The sequence below is a fragment of the Euleptes europaea genome, chromosome 3 (assembly GCF_029931775.1).
Source record: "Euleptes europaea isolate rEulEur1 chromosome 3, rEulEur1.hap1, whole genome shotgun sequence".
In the NCBI taxonomy this organism is placed as follows: domain Eukaryota; kingdom Metazoa; phylum Chordata; class Lepidosauria; order Squamata; family Sphaerodactylidae; genus Euleptes; species Euleptes europaea.
This window is the reverse complement of record NC_079314.1, coordinates 83,770,663-83,792,056: the sequence shown is the minus strand read 5'-3', so window position 1 is coordinate 83,792,056 and position 21,394 is coordinate 83,770,663. Positions and strand designations below refer to the sequence as shown.

General features: G+C 40.8%; 1 protein-coding gene across 1 annotated transcript in view; it reads right to left on the bottom strand.

The window, feature by feature from the left end:
* CFAP54 (cilia and flagella associated protein 54) overlaps nucleotides 1–21,394 on the bottom strand; it is a 159,377-nt gene that overhangs the window by 42,624 nt on the left and 95,359 nt on the right. Inside the window, exons 48-55 of the mRNA XM_056846527.1 lie at nucleotides 9,616–9,682; nucleotides 7,451–7,633; nucleotides 6,401–6,487; nucleotides 5,594–5,716; nucleotides 5,157–5,210; nucleotides 4,700–4,916; nucleotides 2,938–3,032; nucleotides 261–430 (exon numbers count right to left, since the gene is read on the bottom strand). Of these exons, the coding sequence (XP_056702505.1) occupies nucleotides 261–430; nucleotides 2,938–3,032; nucleotides 4,700–4,916; nucleotides 5,157–5,210; nucleotides 5,594–5,716; nucleotides 6,401–6,487; nucleotides 7,451–7,633; nucleotides 9,616–9,682 (996 nt within the window). The remainder of the gene's footprint in view (nucleotides 1–260; nucleotides 431–2,937; nucleotides 3,033–4,699; nucleotides 4,917–5,156; nucleotides 5,211–5,593; nucleotides 5,717–6,400; nucleotides 6,488–7,450; nucleotides 7,634–9,615; nucleotides 9,683–21,394) is intronic.

Sequence of the window (21,394 nt, the reverse complement as noted above, 5' to 3'; positions counted from 1 at the left end):
TTTAAAAATCAAGCAGAAACCAAAATGAACATAGGAAAGCAGCAATACCACAAAGCATTGGGTTTTTTGCTGTTATTTGGTTTGCTTCTTAGTATGAAAACTGAGTGTCATTTAGCATATAACAGGTTCCCTCAAAACAGGAAAAACAGGTTGCTTAGCTATAATGGGTTTCTTTGAATGGTCATACAGGAATAACCAAACCTATGGAGAGCATCCACTGAGATTTTCTAAAGTTACATTAAATAAGTCATTTTATTTACCTGAAAGCTGTTTGAAGTCTTTGTTGAGCAATATCTGCAAGCTGAAGCTTGGCTTCAATGACAGTCTCTAAGTCTGCTGCCGAACACTGAGAGATCATCCTGCCATATTTGCTCTGCATGCCATCTACAATTGAACTAATCCTTTCTTCAGCTTCTGCCAATAAAATACCCTAACAGAATAAAAATTACCGTTCTGTGAAATTAATAAAGCATAAAAAAAAATTAAAAAGAAAATAGCATATTCAGCTACAGTTCAGCAGTGCAAGCAAGACTGCCTATTGCCTTTCAGTAATGAATAGGAATTTCTAGAAGTGTGATATGTAGTGTAAAAGAAGTCCTGAATTTGTGTCCTACGTGCATAATATGGTTTAGTGAATGGTTCTGTAATATTGGTTCTTCATTTTGTTCACAGATAAACACGTCATACTTGTATATTTTGTAGGTCCACAGGCTATACTCTGATTCCACTATTGTTTCTTGTTCTGTTGCATTTCCTACAGTATTACTGGTGTGGGGGGTCTCCAGCAGATGGCTATTTCTGCCAGCAGAGGGAAGGGGATACTCATCAATTTCCCCATCCCATACAGACCCCTACAGTGTGCTCAGCACTGTTCCTGGGGCTCCCCTGAACCGTAGCAGCATCTCTGTGGGAGTGGCTACAGCAGGAAAGGAATGTGAAAAGCTCTACTGTGAACAATCCTCTGTGGTTTGTCCAGAGTTAGCTGCAGACTGAGGGATGCCTCTCCTGCTCGTGCTGACGAAACCTTACCTGGTGTCCTGGGGGGCAAAGGTCAAAACAACCAAGTGCAGCCTCACCCAACAAGGCCAGCAGCAAGGCTGGGATTGGTGGGGTAGGCCCAGCCTGGCAAGGGTGGGGATGATGGGGCAGGCTCCAGGCCAGCCAGTAGGCCAACCTTGCTGATAGCAATGGGAGAGCAGACTCACTGCAAGGTGGGAAGGGCCCAGGGATCCAGTAGACCTCTTGCTATTCTGCCTGGTTGTGAGGAGGAGTCAGGAGTCAGGTAAGGGTGGGGCACAGACTGGTGTAGGCAACGGGAAGAGGTAATGAAGGTCACTGGGCTCTTAGGCCAGGGATTGGCCAAGGCACCAGCTGGATGGAACCTGGCCCAGGAATGTGTGGGGGGAGGGGAGGGGTGGAGACTGTGAAGGTTAAAAGGGAGACTCCCGATGATGGCTGAGGACGAGAAGCAGGCTTAGCTCAAGGCTGTGAGGGCTGATGCTTGTGGAAGAGAGGAACAAGGTGAAGCAACCCCCTTTGCTTGCAATTCTGAGGCTCACTGCGGCTGGGCAAGACTGGGCAGGAGGAGTGCCACATGCTTGTGGATCTCATTGAAACCACTGTATGTATTAAATAAAAATCTCCATCACTGAATATGACTTCTACAATTGTGCTTCACAGCCAGTTTTGGTAATGATCTCATAAGAATTTACCTCACATTACTGAAGTAAAATAAAAAATATTTTATGTTAATCTCTGAACAACATTTACAGTCACTAAAAGTCAAATCAGGGCCAACAACAGTCCAAAATAAAAGGCTATTCATCTGTTCCCCCTATCTGGCATAATCTACTCCTTTTGATATATGAAAACAATGATTCTGTTAATCATTAACTACAGTTTATTAGCAAACGTAATCTTATGAGACCATAACCAATATAAGCATAGGCATGGTGCTAATTTGATCATATAGAATGTAGTTGCTTAAAAATAAACTAACACCTCTGGATGGAATTAATGGAGGATTCATTTTACTCAGGGCACACCAAGGGGTTCTAAGGTATCCAATGAAAGGTACAGATAGAGTTGGCAGGTCCCCCCTCTTGATTGGCGGGAAGTTTTAGGGAGTGGGGTTGGGGTGGCCGCGCATATGGCTGTGTGCACACGATGACGTCACTTCCAGTTTTACTTCCGGAAGCGCAGCATCACCACAGGAAATTTAACACTAAACACCTCCCCCACAAACCAGAAGTGACGTCATAACGTGCACATGGCCGCATGCACACACAATCGCCACTCCAGAGTGGCTGGGTGGATTAGTGGGCAATTGCCCACCAAAACCACTCATCTGGCAACCCTAGGTACAGGTCCTATAAAAGGTAATTATATAAAGTATTATTATAAATTCCAAAATGGGAAAAATTTGCATTAGAGTAAAAATACAGTACTTCTGCTATGCCAATAATAATTAGACATTTTCAAATTTAATTGCTGACAGACAAGGTTACATTTTCAATTTAACTGCAGAGAGGAAGTTGTGTTAGTCTGCTACAGAGAAAACCTCTGTTCTCAGTTGAGCCAAGACAAACCCCTACTTCTGCTTGCCAGGCAGGGCTGGTCTGGGAGAAAAAGGGAAGCCTTTTTCCTTGGTGTCATTTCTGTCTTGTCTGACAACCAAATGCACAGCTTTCCTATCAGTCAAGGCTGCCCCGCCCCAGAGTCACTGGAGAACATGGCATTTCTCTGAACTGCAGGGTGCCATTTTTAAAAATAATTCTACACTTCCAGGGACATGAGTCACCCATCACCAAAATTTATAAACCATATGATCTAACTAACAAAATGACACTAGCCCCATGTATGTCCCAGAGAAAAATGATTTTTCTACATTTACTGAGAGGCTATTATATATTTTCATACTCTGAATTATATTATTACCTTCAGCATTGCCATATTTAAGATATCTTTATTTTTTTCAAGTTCCAAAATAAAGACTGTTGGAGTTCGTCTTGCACTTCCAGGTGGCATAAAACCTTTATAGAAGCAAAGTACATTGTTAAATTTGAGGCCGTAAGGAAAAAGCAAAGAAGCACCAAAACGAGCCAACTGAATTCTTTCCTAGGAGTCGTTCTTCTTCAGGTATCTGCCACTCAAGGAGGTATAAGCTATGCTCTTAGCTCAGCATGGGAGGCAGGCATGTAGAGAAGACCACCATTTCTTGAAGCACTCCTCCCTTTCTGCTGTGATTTAGGGTGCTATCACACATGCTGAATAATGCACTTTCAACCCACTTTAGTGATCATTTGCAAATGGATTTTGCTATTTCACATAGTAAAATCCAGCTGCAGAGTAGGCTGAAAGTGCATTATTCAATGTATCTGAAAGTGCCCTCAGTTGAAAACTTATTTCTTGCTAGAGTCTTTTTTAGGCCAAAGGGCAGAATATAAATATTTCAATAGATAGACTTAATTTGAGGCCTTTATCCACCCCATGTTGCACAACTTCCTGCATGTAGTAGAACTTGAGCTTTAGTAGGACAGATGCCATACAATTAGCATCGGGACACATAAGTCTTCCAAGCAGCATCAAGCTCTGTTGGTGGACTACCAACATGCTGATGCAAGAATAAGCATCACCTTTTCCAAATATGGCTCACTCCCTACCTAGTCACCAAGCAAGTCAGATTGTATAGATTTAAATAGACCACCGGCCTTTGTTGAGAGGTAGCAGCATCCATCTGAACTTTAAAATGACAACCACAGTAAACTCCAGCAGCTGGAGATTCGGTTCTCAATTGCTGATATGCATACTAGTATGGGGCACAGAAGTAGTCTAGGTGGAATGCAGAGGTTTTATAACAATTACTAAGAATTTGCTGTTCCTCAACCCCCACTCCACCCACAAGTGTTTCCTACGATCTCCTGCTGACACTACCTAACACAGATTGTCCATCTCTGTCCTTCTGGCAGTAACCCTGGACACCCTGTGTTTCTCATAGTCCTCTGTTTCCCCCTACCCACCACAAATGTCTTCGGTGTGCCATTTTGGTGTGCCATTTCTCTTTGTTATCTCCCCACCCCCTTTCTTCATGATTGCTGCATTTGGACTGTATGGGCCATGGACCTGTTTGGGGTTGTTGGTGGTAGAAGACTGCAGGGCCTTTGCCAACTCTATCAGCTGCCCTGTCACTACTGTTAGGCAGGGCTCTGTTCCCTTAAGGGTGGGGGGAGTGCCACGGACACAGCCCTGCAGTCCATGGCCAAGCCCCTTCCTGTCCCACAGCTGGGTCCCTAGTCCTGCCTCCCGTGATAGGTTATACCTGCCCTTTCCATCATGGCCCTGCCGTTGCACCTTGTGACCTGTACAGGACGCAACAGCATGGTTGCTGGGGATGCTGACAAGGTTGCAGCCTGTTGGCCAAACCTCAGTCTTTTTTCTGCCTCCCAATCTCTATCAAAAACCTTCAGGGAGGAGATTAGCAGCTCCATGATGACCTTAGTGCCCAGCTGCTGCAATGCAAGCTGCCCTTAGGATTGTACTATTAGGTCCTTAACTTTGGCTAGATGCACCCTTCCTAGAAGTGGTTATGCAAATATATATATATTAAGCAAATATATATTAATTATTTCAGAAATATTATAAACCTCCATGAATTCAAACAAAAGTTCCTTATAAAGATATTATTTTATGGTAACAGTACCTTTCAAAAATGCATGTGTGATTTTGCCTGCCTTTCGTAAGATATCACTGTCTATGCAATATGTTGCTTTCGTCACTTTTTCAGGAATGCAATTTATTGTTGCAGACAGGGAAAGAATGAAATGCATTTTTGCCAAGGTTAAGTTATTTATGATTCGTGAATCACACAGTGAACTCCAAACTGAATGTAGAGGCCTGTTAAATACATCTTCAATTACCTTTGAAGTTAAAAGGAAATTATGTTAAAACACATGTACATACTTCTTGTAAAATGTCATTAATTTAATTTAAAAGAAGATACAAATAATATTGTAGAAAAAAATACTGAGTTAGGAAAAGATAAAATAGTATGTACCTTCTATTCCAGGTTAGCAGTTGAAAGGACAGATAAAGCTGAACATGCACAAATTCAGCTTGCTCCATGAATTAATTCATTTTCTCTACAATAGTTCACTTACCTGTAGATTTACAGTCGCCAAGAGAGGTAACGATGAATCAAATTTTGCAAAGGGCTACAATGTAATAAAACATAATAATGAATATTACATGGCAACAACACACATTTATTCCAAATAAGATAGGAAAAATGAAATGGTAATGCAGCTTGTTCTGGCTTGGGCTCCAATTCCCACAATGTCCAATTGAATTTAATATCTTTCCTATATCTGTGCTATATTTTGTTTTTGCTTTAGCTTTCTCCACTGAGTCCTGATGCAGCAGTTACTTAATTGGTCATGGCCTCAGAAGGAGGGGGGAAATTGTAAATATTAAAGTAGGAGAGACTATACACTTCCAGTCAACCACTGGAAGAGAATCAGGAAAGTCCATTCTAAAAGACAAACATCATAGACTGGTCTCCCAGTTATATTAGGGTACAGAAGCAAGATGTCTTTACCTGACATTTTGGAACAAATTTGTAGCCTGCGGGCAGTTTCCAGGGGATTTTGTCTCCAAAGTTAAGAATACACAGTTCATGGAATGCATCAGAGAAAAATCCTAAATCTGTAAGCACCTTTATCTTTTTTTAAAAGAAGAAGAAAGTTTAGCTTTACACACAATGAGATAATCATGAAAGCAAGCACAAAAGACAGAGAAGAAATTCCTCAAAGCAAGTAGTAAAACAAGAGAGCAAAACAGAAGGTCATAACAAATTGTATTGCCATTATAAAAACAACCAGTACAGCATCTATACAAAGCAGCAAAATTGGGACTCTAGATATAGTCTTGTTTTGCATCAGATTCGTAAAGAAACTTTCAGGACAAAAATTACTCTCAACAAGTGGTATAGAAGGCTGGAAATCAGCAGTTTCTCCATAGAAATATATCATCGATAATATTTAAGATATACCATTACTTTTGTCCTAACTTCAATCATATATGAGACTATAGCATTAGTACAAAAATTGTATATTGTATATATTATTGTAAATATTATAATGTAAATACTATAGATGGTAGATCATGTACATCAGCAATTAGAAAACTAGATCCCATGTCGTGGTGTGAAAACTTTTACATAACTTTAAAACAAAGTTTACTAGAATAGCAAAATGCTGAAGCATGCCTCAACTGTGAAACATTTTTAAAATATATTTCCCATGAATGGATCCATAAAATATACTAAGCAAGAGAGATTAGTTTAGTAACCAATAAAATTAAATTATAGTGGGAAATCTAAGGTGTTGTTCAAAGGCTGTAGTACCTTGAAAATCCTTCCTTCGATACATTTAAGTGCATTCCGACAAACTTCAGAGACAAAGTATTGATACAGTGAAAAGAGCGGCAAAATCTGTAGAGAAATTGGAAAATTCTGTAAACATTTGTTTACTTCTAAATCTACTCATTGCATCTTCACTTTTAATGGCATTCAAACAGAACAAATCATTATGAAAATCATGGATTAGAAACTGTAACCTACAATTAATCAGAATATCTTTATGAATTAAGAAGGCAACCCACTCTGGCATTTTAAAGGTGAGATTAGGATTGGAGTTCCCTTCAATCCTAATTAATTATCACCCCATTTTAATTTTGAAGGAACATCCAAGTTAAAAATCCAAGGATTTTAATGGAGGAATTAGAATCAGAGGAAAGGCAGCTCTGCAATTTCTACACACTAGTGGGCTGCTACTTTTCACCCTAAAGGCCAACAGGCAGCGAGAGCTTGTCCTTGCACTACGCCCTCATACTGCTAGAATTGCATGGCAGCGCACAGTGTTCAGAGGATTGTCCCGCTGTCTTGCCTAGCTGAAATGAAAAGGTGTTTTACTGGAGCAGGATTTTCTGCATCGTGCTATGCATGTTTCGCTGACTCATCTGAATTTCCAGCCAGGTGTAATTAAACAGTCACACTATGCTTGACACAATGCACCCCGGTAAATGTTTAAAGTGACAATCTGTAGCCACAGAAAGCAGGTGATATCAGGAATTCAACAGTGAACTCTATCCTAGACCCTACCAGGACGCCATCAAACATCTATTTCATACTTACAATTCTATCCTCTTTGGAAGCTGGGGGTTTAGAGCAATGGAGAAACAGTTCTTTCTAATTCTGAAACCATGCACATAAGTCAACGACATGGTCACGGTTTATCTCTTCTTTTTTTCAAAGAATGGCAGCATGTGACTTGGCTTATTGACTGAAGCCATCTAGATACCTTGCTGACAGGACCCACTAAGCACTGTGTGCCTTCTTATCTTTATAGCTATTTTCTACATAATACTTTACAATTGATTTATACATAGTACTTACGATTAGATTGTGCTTACAACAATGCAGTTCAAACATAATGAAACTCAGACTTGCAACGACTGATGCAACATCAGCTCTGTAATTATCCACAAATAGATCAACGCCAGGAATTAATTCATCTATTTCATACTGTGCGAAGTCACAATCAGCTATAGGATGTGGTAATGAAGCTCTAAAAAGAGACTGAAAATTACAAAACATTAATATTTGAATGCTACCTATACAACAAAAATCTACAAGTAACACTGATGTCTTCCATGTTAGAATGAGTCACACATTCAGGTGCCATATTAAATAGTAGAAAAAAGCAAGAGTCCAGTAGCACCTTAAAGACTAACAAAATTTCTGGCAGGGTATGAGCTTTTGAGAGCCACAGCTCACTTCTTCAGATACAGCTAGAATGTGAGTCCATCTATCCTTAAGTAGAGGAGTGAATTAGACACACAATGGCAATGTAAATGTCAAAAGCAAGCAAATGATATTAGCAGGTATAACTGGATTAGGTGTGATATGCAGAGGGGTAGTAGGTGTGGAGAAATCAGCATTGGTAATGAGACAGGAATTCCAGATCTATATTCAATCCAGGAGAATGCATAATCTTGAGTTTCATTATTAGTTGTAATTCAGCAGTCTCTTTCTAATCTCCCTTTGAAACCCTTTTGTAAGAGAACTGTTACTCTTAAATCAGCAACTGAATGTTCTGGAAGGTCAAAATGTTCCCCCACTGGTTTCTGAATGTTGTTGTTTCTGATGTCAGATTTATGTCCATTTAATCTTTGTCGCAGGGACTGGCCTCTTTGTGGAAGGGATCCAGGTCCATGGCGTTTCATGGCTGAGATTGCTGGTGCCAACTTTGCTCTCATATAGATCCTAGCAACACCATCACTGGGCCCAGCAATGTCAGCCATACTATCTCAGGTTCATACTCCTGTTCATCTTCTAACGTGATTTATGCCATCACAAGCCAGCAATGCCCTTCCACCCTCTACAATGGACAACAGGCCAGTCCCTGCAACAAAGATTAAATGGACATAAGTCTGACATCAAAAACCACAAGATTCAGGAACCAGTGGGGGAACATTTTAACCTTCTAAGACATTCAGCTCATACCCGGCCAGAAATTTTGTTAGTCTTTATGGTGCTACTGGACTCTTGCTTTTTTCTACTGCTACAGACTACCATGGCTACCCATCGTGGTCATATTAAGTAGGACAGTTTATGACAGCTGTGTGTGTGGTTATAGACCTATGGCACATCCTATAATGGTCCCACAGTGGCAAGGGTGGGGGCAAATCATGCTGATAGCACAGAATGGGGAGCAAAACTGTGAAGAGGACTGACCATATCAGAGGAGTTAATTTCCAACTGCTGGATCCTATGCAGCACCAGTGAAAGATGCTGGTGAAGGCAGATTTTTTTTTCATCTTCACCTTCCTCCAGCAGCTCCCTAGTGAGCACCAAAACATGAGGCTGGTATGGAAAGAAGGAAGTTTGAAATCATCCCTGGTTGCATCAACATTGTTGCATCAGCAGAACCTCTACTGCCAGCAGAATGCTTCTTGCTCCAGTGGAAAGGAGGCAAAGCATCCAAACCTTACTATTTTGCAATCCCAGTTACAAATACATGAAATGCCATGGACCTGGATCCAATGAGGGCAATGTCCATGCAGAATCAGGGTTTCATCCACAGATATGTTTCTGGATCAGAATTTACAAACATGAAAGGAACAGAAGTGTCAATCAGATGTTCCGCATTGTCAGCTCTGAAAGGGCTGATTGCCTGTTTGTGAAGATGGATAATAATTCCAGGTTCCTCTTCTCTCTAGCAGATGATTGGCACTGTCAAAACTGGCAGTAGCATCTGTTGCTGCTCATGGAGGTATCTGGATCAGAACTATGACATTTGTGGTCAGAGCTCTAGCAAACAGCAGCCAGCTGTGTAGCTGTATGTGTTCTTTGACAACAAAGTGCTTCACTTCTATTTCATAATAAATAATTTTTATACACTGATGACAAACATTTCTAAGCATATATCAATTTGTGTTAAGTTGATCTCTTGCAGTACAATCTTTCCTTTGACTAACAGTTTACAGACTGCTGCAGGGAAAAATACTGAAAATAACTTTTCAAGTTACCAAGATATAAAATTAAAACATATTAATTACCTTGAAGAGAACAGCAGATAAAATGCAAGCTTTGGTTCTTAATTTTATATCATGTAGTAAGATGTGCCTAAGTGCAGAAAAGGGGGCAAAAGATTAAAAAATGGCTGTATTAACATAACCAGTGTGTAATATTCTTTCAGCTTGAAAGAAAGGTCATTCCTTCTCCATTCCAACAAAATAATAGTATCATAATGATCTCTTAGAACACATGCACATTGTGGCAGTGGAATAATATTCCCTACACACACATTACTTTAAATTAAGCTGTAACAGCAATCTCTTGGTCAAGTGTCCTCTGTGCAGGCACACATGGGTCTGTGCAGGTGCCCGCCAGCCGCAGAGATTAAATTTCTAAAGCTTCTAGAAGATTCAGCGTTCAGGACCGCTCCACCTCCCCTCCATCTCCAGCTAGAGTCAGAGTCCTTCCCACATAAATGGTCACATAACATAAATAAATAAAAGTCTTGCTTTATGTGGAATTTAGAGACTACCTTGGAGAGAAACTCCATACTGGGGCATAAAAGTGGGGTGTAAAACCACTTCGCCCCAGTGGAAATTGGTAAGAGGGGGTCACAGCATAAGGCACACAGTTCTCCCACCCTGCACCGCCAAAGTGATAGCTACCAGAAATGTAGTCTTGAATTATAGAAAAGACAAATTACAAGATGCTAAGGGTTCAAATGGCATATACATAAGTTGGAACAAAACTAAAGATAAACTCCATTGATGTACCGGAGGTTTTACAGGAGAGTACAAATTATTAAGGGCTCTTAAAAGCTTCTTTGAGTTTGGGTTTGAGAAAACTGTGTGAGAATCCGCCCCTACATGGAATGTCAAAATTGCAGCCAAATGAACTGTTATTGAGGATGTAGAGACTAGTGTCTTTGAGTGACAGCAAGTAATCAAAAATGCTGGGCAATGAGCAGCTGTCGGGCCTAATTCCTCAGTGTGATGCCCACTTTATAAAACATTGCCACTTAGCATTATACAAATACGCTTCATGTATAAAACATTGCCACTTGGCATTATACAAATATGCTTCATGTATTGAGACGTGAAAATATGCATCACTGAGGTCTAGGACTGTGAACCACATCTCACAGAATCATAGAATAGGTTCACAGAGGTGGAAGGTACCACCAGGGTCATCTAGTCCAACCCCCTGCACACTGCAGGAAATTCACAACTACCTCCCCCACACACACCCAGTGACCCCCACTCCATCTCTTCACTCAGCACTGACAATACATCTGACAACAGTAACATCCTGAATTATGGGAGTTTTAGATATGTGTTGAGCTCTCTAAGACCTAGGATTGGCCTCTTGCCATCTCCTTTCTTATCTTTTTTTTTTTTTTGAAAAATTTTTATTGGTTTTTATAATATAAATTTTCCATGTTAACAAACAACAATATACGGAGTATTAAAAACTAAATCATAAGTAATGTTGTTATAATTGTTTAAGTGCTAAATAAAAATAAAAAATAAAGGAAAATTTATTGACTTCCCCATCACCTCCGTCCGCCTCTTAATAAAGTATTCTATCCCATCGTGATATGGTCTGATCTTAATTATTCTTATATCTCAATTAGGTTTCAATCATATTATACTATCAATATAATTAATTACGTTTCTTTATGTTAACAATGTCATCTAGATCAGATTAAAAGGTATTCTTCCATTTTCCCCAGTCCTAGTTCATATTCACAATATTTCATCCACGCCTCCCATTCCCCCATAAATTGAACATTATCTTTTTGATTTAAAATAGCTGTAAGTTTTGCCATTTCCACCAGTTCAAACATTTTCATAGTCCAGTCTTTTTTCCCAGGAGTGTCTGCCCCTTTCCATTTTGCTGCATAAAGCAGTCTTGCAGCTGTAGTCGCGTAAATCAAAAAAGTCCTGTGTTTTAACAAATCATCAGGTATCATACTTAATAGCATCATTTCTGGTGTTTTGGGTATGTTTTTTTGTACTATTAGTCTTAATTCGTTATAAATCATATCCCAAAAATCCTTAGCTTTGTCACAGGTCCACCACATATGATAAAAAGAACCAACTTCTTTATTACATTTCCAACATTTAGGGGATGTCACTTTGTATATCTTTGCAATCTTCTTAGGCGTTAAATGCCATCTATACATCATTTTATAGATATTTTCTCGAATTGACTGCGCATTTATTCCTTTCAGGTCTTTCGCCCTTAGTCTTTCCCATTTGTTTAGGGCAATATCATGTCCCACAGTTTGAGCCCAATTAATCATTGTTGGTTTGATTATTTCCTGCTCACAATAAATTGTTAAAAGAAGATTATACATTTTAGAAATCAGTTGAGTATTATTATCTAATAGCATCCTGTGAAAAGATGATTTTTCTTTAGAGAATCCATTCTTCATATCTTGTGTAAATACTGATTTAATTTGATGATATTGAAGCCATTGTAAATCGTCTTTAAGTAACTGAAAGTCTTTTAGTGAGCTTTTCTTTCCTTCCCAGTTAATTAACTCTTGGTAGGTGATAAATTTGTCCAATCTAAATGGGCGTAATGTCAACATTTCTTGAGGTGATATCCACATCGGTGTTACTGGTTCAAGAATATGTTTATATCTCATCCATATATGAAATAAGGAGGACCTGATTATATGGTTACGAAATGATGCTTGTATCTTAATTTTACCATACCATAAATAGCCATGCCATCCACTTATATTGTTAAAACCTTCAAGATCTAACAAAGGCGAATTGGATAAGTTCATCCAGTCCTTTAGCCATACTAAAGCGGCCGCTTCAGCATAAAGTTGAAAGTTAGGTAGTGCTAAACCTCCTCTAACTTTAGAGTCCACCAGATGTTTATAAGCAATCCTCGGTTTTTTCCCTTGCCAGATGAAATTTAATACGTCTTTCTTCCAGGTATCAAAGTATTTAACATGTGATATTACAGGCAAATTTTGGAATAAGAAAAGCATCCTTGGTAAAATGTTCATTTGGATTGTTGATATACGTCCCAAAAATGACAATTTTTTATTTGACCAAATGATCATATCAGTTTTTATTTTGTCCCATAGTTTAAGATAGTTATTAGTTATCAAGTCTTTATTCTTTGCAGAGATCCAGATTCCCAAATATTTGATCTTATTAGCCTTCTCCCAACCTGTGTATGATATAAATTCCTGTTGTTCTGTTTCTGATAAATTCTTAAATATTGTCTTTGTTTTTTCTTGGTTAACTTTAAATCCCGATACATTTCCAAAATCGTCCAAAGTTTCCAACAGTATCTTCACTGATTGTGTTGGATTCTCCAAGATTAACAGAAGATCATCCGCGAATGCTCTCAATTTGAATTCATGTTTTTTAATTTTTAATCCGCGAATGTCCTCCATACTCCTTAGCTTACAGCATAGTGATTCCAACACCAACAAAAATAATAATGGAGACAGAGGACATCCTTGTCTGGTTCCTTTCTTGATTGCGCAGTTGTCGGACATCGATTCAGTCACCAGAATTTTTGCCTGTTGGAATGTATATATGGCCGATATACCTCTCAAGAAACGGTCTCCAAAATTTAATTTTTCCAATATCTTTTTCATAAAGTCCCATGAGACCATATCAAAGGCTTTCTCTGCATCCAAAAATACAAAGGCCGCCGTTTGTTGAATATTCTGGTCATAATATTCCAATGAATCTAATAAAACTCTTATATTATCTTTAATTTGCCTTCCTGGAACAAAACCTGCTTGGTCTTCATGTATAAGGTCCTTAATAAAATGCTTTATCCTATTCGATAAGACCGAAGCATAAATCTTATAATCCACATTTAACAGCGAGATAGGTCTATAATTTGAAGTTTTTTCTGGATCTCTTCCTTCCTTAGGTATCAACGATATAAATGCATGTGACCAAGTCTCTGGGGATGCTCCCTTATCCAAAATTGTATTACAAAGTAATACAAAAAAGTTCACTAAATTGTCACTAAATGTTTTATAAAATAGTGCAGTAATTCCATCTGGTCCTGGTGTCTTGTCTGTTTTTTGTTTCATTATTGCTTCTTGTATTTCATCCTTTGTAATTGGTGCATCTATCCATTCTTGTTGGGGCTTTGAAAGGACATTCATCTGTATTGAATTTAAAACTTGTCTATTTTCTTTTTTGAGATATTTTTTTCTGATATAACTTAGTATAGAATGAAACAAATTCTTTTTGTATATCCGTAGTTGTATAAACTGGTCCTTTAGCGGATTGAATTTTTGTTATAATCTTCTTTTGAAATGAGTCTTTCAGTTGGGTCGCCAAAAATTTTCCAGGTTTATTAGCATGTTCAAAGTATTTTTGTTTAGCGGATTTTAAATTTTTGTTCATTTCCTCCATTATTATCAAATTTAGTTGGTGTTTAGATACAGAAATCTTCATTTGTATGTCATTTTTCTCTTCTTCATGTAAGGCCATAACCAGTTTGTGCTCCAAATTTTGTAGATCCCAAAGCATATTATTGGTAAATTGTAGTTGAGTTTTCTTCCAGGCCGTGTGTTTCTGTATCATAAATCCTCTTAGAACAGCTTTAAATGCATACCAAACTGTATTCAGCGAAGTTTCCCCATTAAGGTTAATTTCAAAGAAATCTTTAATTAAGTCTTGTAGTTCTTTTTGAATCTTGTTATCCTTTAAAAGTTTATCATTTAGTCGCCATCTAAATGCTTGTTTATTGTTCCATTCAAATGTAACTGGATTATGATCAGAAAAAGTTCTTGGTACAATTTGGATTTTTCGTAGTTGCGTGAAAATAGATTTACTAGCCCATATCATGTCTATTCTGGAGTGTGAGTCGTGTCTCGCTGAATAAAAAGTATATTCTTTAGCCGTTGTATTCATTGTTCTCCAGATGTCTTGTATTTCCAATTCTGAAGCCATGGTGAAGAAAGTTTTAGGTAAACATCCTTCGTTTTCGTCTTTTGCTTTTGATTTTTTATCCAAAATTGGGAGAGTAACACCATTGAAATCGCCCATCAAAAGAATCTGATCCTTTGCATACTGAGAAATCAGTTCATGTAGTTGTCCATAAAATTTAGGTTTTCCTTCATTAGGTGCATATATTCCTACTACAATCGTCTTTTGCCCCAATATTTTGGTCTTGATAATTACAATTCTGCCTTCATTGGCTTTGTACAGTAGTTCAGGACTAAGGCTAGAATGAGCATATATCACAACTCCCTTTGTTTTTGTTTTAGCCGATGCGACAAATACTTGTCCAAGCATTTGCCTATCCAGGTATTTTTTGTGTTTTGTTGCTATATGAGTCTCTTGCAGACAAATTAGGGAGTATTTGTATTTCTGTAGATATTTAAAAATTCTAGCCCGTTTGGTTTTTTCATTCAAACCATTCACATTCCAAGAAATTACTTTTGCCATGATGTAGTAATTATTGAAGCAAAATATTCAGTCTATAACACAGTGCCTCCTTCTGCTCCCTGTGGTTCTTCTTCTTCTTCCTCTTCCTTTTGTTCCAGGGTTAGTCCTTTAAGCTCTGTCTTGTATTTCCTCAGAAATTTTCCCACATCCGATGGAGATAAGATTGTCATTTTCATTTCTTTGTAGGTGAAAGCCAAGCCTTGTGGCATAATCCAACGATATTTGATACCATTAGCTTTCAAAACAGACACAAATTCTTTGTAATTATTCCTCTGTGAGAGTAAATGTCTTGGTATGTCATTTAATAATATTAGAGGAATATCTCCTGCTGAAACCGGACTGTCATAGTGGATCTTCATGATCCTGTCCTTGATCCTAGTGTCATAAAAAACAATCATGAGATCTCTTGGTTTAGATCTTTTCATTCTAACAGGTAATGGTATTCTGTAAACTCTGTTAATGGCTTGGTTCAATTCTTGTTCTTCTATTTGAAATAAATAAGCCAGATTTGGGACTACAGTTTCTTTGCTGTCTCCCATCATATCTGGAAAATTGCGCAGACGAAGGTTGGTTTCTCTAACTCTCATCTCCATCATTGCTATCTGATCTTTAACAGCTGTCTGATTAGTTTGTATTGTTTCAATCTGCTTCTCTTGGCTTGCTAATTTTTTCTTTGTATCCTTGTGTTCTTCCATCACTTTCTTAACTGATGAATCCATTGCTTGCATGTCCGTCTTCATAGTATTCATTTGGGTCTTTACAACTTTAAGGTCTTCTGTAACCACATCTAGCTTTTGGTTAATAGCTTGAGATGCTTGGCCAAGATTTGTCATCATAGCAGTCAGCTGTGTCATTTGTGTAGACATCTGTTCAAACTGTTTAGTTCTTGCCTCTGTTTGCTTGGCTAACATGTCTTGCAATTTCTTTTCCATGGTTAAGGTTTGTGTCGCTTCTTTCAGTTTTGTATAGGCAGAGCTATGTAATGAGCCAGAACGGGGTCGGGATGCAGACATTTACATTGAAGTAAGGCTGGTAAAATACATCTCCTCAATCAGGACCCTCCAATTAGTTGTTGATAGAAAATGTTTCAATGATCAGCTTAATAATTTTTTCGCTTTAAAAAGACCCCTATTTCACTTTAAAACAGCTTTTTAAAGTTTTGAAATACCAGCGAGTTTTGCCGGCCGCTCTAGGTCGGGTCAATCAGGAAGTATTCCAGAAGTTGATTTCACTGTGGACCTTCTACCGCCTCTTCTCGATGGTTGTTCCCTTCAGGAACTGTTTCTATGTTACTCGAGTGCGACGTGTATCCGGTCCTACGAGTTGCTTCCTGTTGTTGTAAACCAGATGATAGAGAGGGTGATATAGAGGGTCTTCCGGATTAAGGAGTTCCTTGCTGCAAACGTGGCTGGAGGACCCCTTTTTTTTCCTTTTCTTCTTCCACCGGAAGAAAGAAGTTCACCCTCCCCTTCCCTCAAAAGTACTTCTCATTGGTGGAAATTTTAGTCCATCTTATAGGCGTCTTTCTAGCTCTTTGTTTTAGTTTAAGCTGATCAACTTGATAAGGCTCCTGCCTCTAATCCTGATGGATTTTATAGGTCAAACTTATCCAGTTCGATTAAGGGAGGGACAAGGATGCTGGGAATGTCTTCATCTACCCCCTAGTTATTCAGTAACTTCAGTAAAAGACGAAGGGTTCTTGCGTACTCACTTGAGCGTCTAGAGGTGAGGTTCTTATCTTAAAGTAGTCCTTATGGTGGTTGTAAGGTGGTGGAGGGTAGAGTCTTATGCCAAAGTTGCGTTTTGGCGATTTCTTCCCTAGGTGCCCTCGCAGGACCGGCGTCCAAAACTCCGAGGGACTTAAAGAAGCTCCCTCAGAGTATTTGGAAGGTCAAACTGCTTTTGTGGGCTGCAGGGAGTTCCTGCTATCCGACCCACTTGCAAGGATCGGGTTGGGATGCATATAGCATCCCAGGATTAACGCAAACTTGGATTTCTCCCAGGACAGCCTGGGGAAACGTGGCACTCACCCCAGCGGCACCACCGGAAGTCTTATCTATTTCTTATCTATTAAGAAATATCTGGAGTAAAAACCCTTATCCTAGATTGATGGGTGGACTTTCATAACAGTGCCTTTAGTGAGTAACTCAGAAACCTCTTGCACCTACTGAAGGGGTGTTACAACCCTGGAAGAGAGTGGTGTGAGATAGTCAGGTATTGATTTGAACTCCAAAAAATAACCATTTTTATTATTGAAAGGACCCAGGTGTCCCAAGTAATGAACTACCATTTTTTAACTAAACGAGATAACTTATTACTGAACTGGAGAGAGGTGTCCATTGGGATGCCACAGGGTGTACTGGCTGAGCAGGCAGGCAGGGCTGCGGCTGCAGCACAGTGAAGGGAGAGATGAGGAAGCGTGTGGCAGGTCGCTGAGAGGGAGGAAACTGAAGCTGCTGCTGCTTTTGCAGTCGGCTGGCTGCACCGGGTGAGAGAGATAGCGGGGAAAGCACAAGTCAAGTTCAGTCTAGAAGTCAAGCCGGGGGAGTACTTATCTGGAGCGAGGCAACAGCGTCGTTGAGTAGGCAGTCCGTGTTCAAGGTCACTAGCAAGGCAGACTGTAGATCTAAGTCCAGGCCAAAGTCAAAAGCAGGCAGGACAATCCGAAGTGGAGTGTCTGATACCAGAGATCTGTAAGTTGCTTCCACAAACCGCATCTGTCTTCCTGTTCCATAAATCAGGCCGGTTTCCAGAACGAGGTGGGTGTGGCAATTAATCACTGTCCTCCTCTTCTGCAACTGTTAACTCTCGCCGCCTCGGTTGGAGGCGTGCTGACGGAGTAGGTCGCTCATTAACTGCCTAATCTTCCTCCATCTTTCTTCTCCCAGAGAACATTTTTCCGAGGGGACCTGCAACCCCTCTGTCGGCTTTGTTGTTTCCATCAGCTCTTTCTCATCATCTGCTGCTTCAAGAGGTTCGGCCACTCCAGTCTCTGGAGAGACTGCTAATTGTTCCGATTCTTCCTCGGACGTGATGGAGCCTGGGGCCATGACACTGGGCTTGGTTCTGGGCCCGGTACTTTTCAATATTTTTATAAATGATCTGGATGAGTAGAGGGGCTACTCCTTAAATTTGCAGATGACACCAAATTGGGAGGAGCAGCGAACACCCCCAGAAGATAGAGATAGAACTCAATGAGATCTGAACACACCGGAAAAGTGGGTGGATGTGAACAAGATGCAATTCAACAAGGATAAGTGCCGAGTTCTACATCTGGGTAACAAAAATGAGGGACATGCATACCGGATGGGGGATACACTTCTGGATAGCAGTGTGTATGAATAAGATCTTGGGTTACAGGTGGACTGTAAGTTAAATATGAGCAGCCAGTGTGATGCAGCAAGAAAAAAGGCTAATGCAATCTTGAGGTGTATCAACAGAGGCATAACAACCAAATCACAAGATGTCATATTTCCACTGTACATTGCATTGGTCAGTCCACGCCTGGAGTATTGTGTGCAGTTCTGAAGGCACTTTGTAAGGTAGGTGGGGCTGAGAGTTCTGAGAGAACTGTGACTGCCCCAAGGTCACCCAGCAGGCTTTATGTGGAGGAGAGGGGAATCAAACTTGGTCCTCCAGATTAGTCTGCTACTACAGCACACTGGTTGTGGTTGCTCTATGCGAGATAGAGCACCATGTTTCCCCTTCTGTAGACCTTCCTCTCTAGCATATTCAACTTCCTTCCTTCTTTGTCCAAGGGGGAAGACTGTACACCCAATCTCTGGCTGGCTGGTAAAACTGTGATAACTAGTGAGTTGGCCAGAGGGTGCAAGAACAAGAACTCAGACGCTTCTTCTCTGATTTTATATAGATTTTATTGTTTTGGTAGATGCATGCCCTGAAGCAGTCCTCGCCCATATATTAGTGTCTATGTCTAGTATCCCCTTCACTACAGGGAAGGCCACCAAACCTGAGTCTGAACCATAAAGTACATACATGATCAGATCCAATGATTTTGGATTCGATGGGGTATAGTCCAGTTCAAGGACTTTTGCCATTCTAATTAGCTCCTCTAAGTATATTTCATATCCTCAATTGACAAAACTTGTGGAGGGTCCCCAATAGCATGATCAGGTTTGGGCACTGAAGTGCACTCAGATTTGCCTTCTGATTCTGGCTCACAGCCCTCCTTCGGTTCCAAAGGTGAGCAATCGGGGGGGGGGGGTATGATATCATGCTTCGTTGAAGTTGGAGGCTGCTTATCAGATCCAGAATATGAAGCACAGGTCAGCACTTACCATGCTGGGAAGCTCGGAGATGGTTCCCAATAACCCCATGGTGGCATGAACATTTGTGTAAAATCACCATGGTCCTTGTGGGTACCATTGGGGGCACAGCATGGTGTCCTAACACTTCAGCGGTCCAGGGGTGCAGAAACTGGTGAGGGGACTTCCACTACATCATAATCCAACAACTGGGAATCAGCAACATCCAGTGAAGATGACAGTATTTGCGGTTGAACATCCAGGTCCCCTCCATTATCTGGAGAGGGGTTTTGACATCGAGGTGTTGGGCTACGGCATCAAGGTGGTGGAGGGGTTTGGCGCCAAGGTAGTATCAGACTTTGGTGTTGAGGTGAGATGGAGCATCGATGTCAAGGTGATGGTGTGCTTCAATGCCGAGCTGCAGATGGAGTATGGCATCAAGGGGAGATCGCAGGTGGCAGTAAGGGGAGGGTGACTGCCATCCATGAGGCTATTTTGGGGGTTGAGGCTGTTGGAAAATCTGCCCTTTCTAGGACGGTGTCACTTGCCTGCACATTGAGAGGGGGAACTGACCAGAGTCAGACAGATAGACAGGACAGGGGAAGGTCATCTCTAGTTACACCTTGCCCTATTTCCTGCCCCTTTGATGTTTAGAGGATGTATTGTCAGGGAAACTTCCTTTTCCTCTCTCTTCCCTTTCACCCATCATCATGCCAGATATTCCAACAGAGGCAACCCCAGGATAACACATTTCACCTTTTTGGTGGGAAGTTCTGAACCAGTCCTCTGGGCCACTGGGGTCATATCAGCGAGGGGCTTCAAGAGAGAAGCTGAGATAGACGCCACTGAAGGTGTGCAAGCCCTTTTTTGTGGCTTTTTATTGTCTCTCAGGTGGCTTTTTTATTGTTTCTCCCATATGGCCGCTTTTAACCAGGATACCCTCTCATGTCTGGCTTTAGATGTGAATAACATACATGCTTGGAAAGGTGTGGTATTGTGCTCTTTTCCTAGGCAGATTAAACATTCAGAGTCCTCATAGTTTTGAGCTATTTTTGGGCCACATTGCTGGCATTTCTTAAATAAGGCCATAATTCGTCCTCTTGCCACAGAATACCTCTGTGATGAAGAAAAGCTGTTGAATATGTCCTCTCTTCACAGTTGCAGAGATCTGAGGGAGGAGAGCTCTCCCCGCCTCTATCACATGACCATTTACGTGGGAAGGGCCCTGACTCTGGCTTGAGGGGAAAGGGAGTGTTCCTGAACATTAACAGCCCATTCCTGGGGGGAGGGGTGGTTAGGCAGCTGTGCCGCCTCCACAGCAGAATCCAGCTCCTCCGCCAAAGTCAGAATGCTACCCTTACTTGCGAGCCCTGTGGAACCGCTCCATAGCGTTTCACAGAACTATGCCACCTAAAAAGGTGGCGTAACTTGCAGTAAGGGCAAAGGGGGAGTTCCTGGCCTGAAAGGGGTTAGAAAGCTGCCTAACAGCAGCTCTGCCCCCAGAACAACCCCGGGAACGCCTCCCAGAACGCCAGCACGGGGACTTGCACCAGGTGGACACCAGCAGAAGGCTGCGCTGGTGGGGAGGCAGTGTAGCTCCACCACGCCCAGGCACCAGCGGAAATTCCACCTGTGCCGGCGTAAGTGCCCATTATCACAAACAGGCACTTAACGCCAGCACGGGGTCATATCGGCTCCTAAGTCGTTTCCCCCCCCCTCTCGGAATGTGCTCTAAATCTTCTAGAAGCCTTAAAAATCTAATCTCCATGGCTGGCCTGCAGCAGCGTAGTCCCATGTGGAACTGAACAGAAGACAGGAAAATGAACGGGAGAAATCAGGTATATGGCTGTTAGACAACTATTGTTTCTAGGTCAACAGGAAACATTAGATGTGTTTTTGCTTGCCAAGAAGTTTTACACAGTATTCCCCTGGTTTTCTCCTTTGCTTTCTTTCCAGTTTAATCCTTACTAGTCCAGACGACGTCAACATAGCTGAAAAAGGGATCAGTTGTCATCATTGGCACACCTTTATATATAATGGCAGGAACAGGAGCATCCCTTTGCTTCTCCATCCAGCACTTTGTTTCAAGTAGCAAATTCCAGTACAGCCCT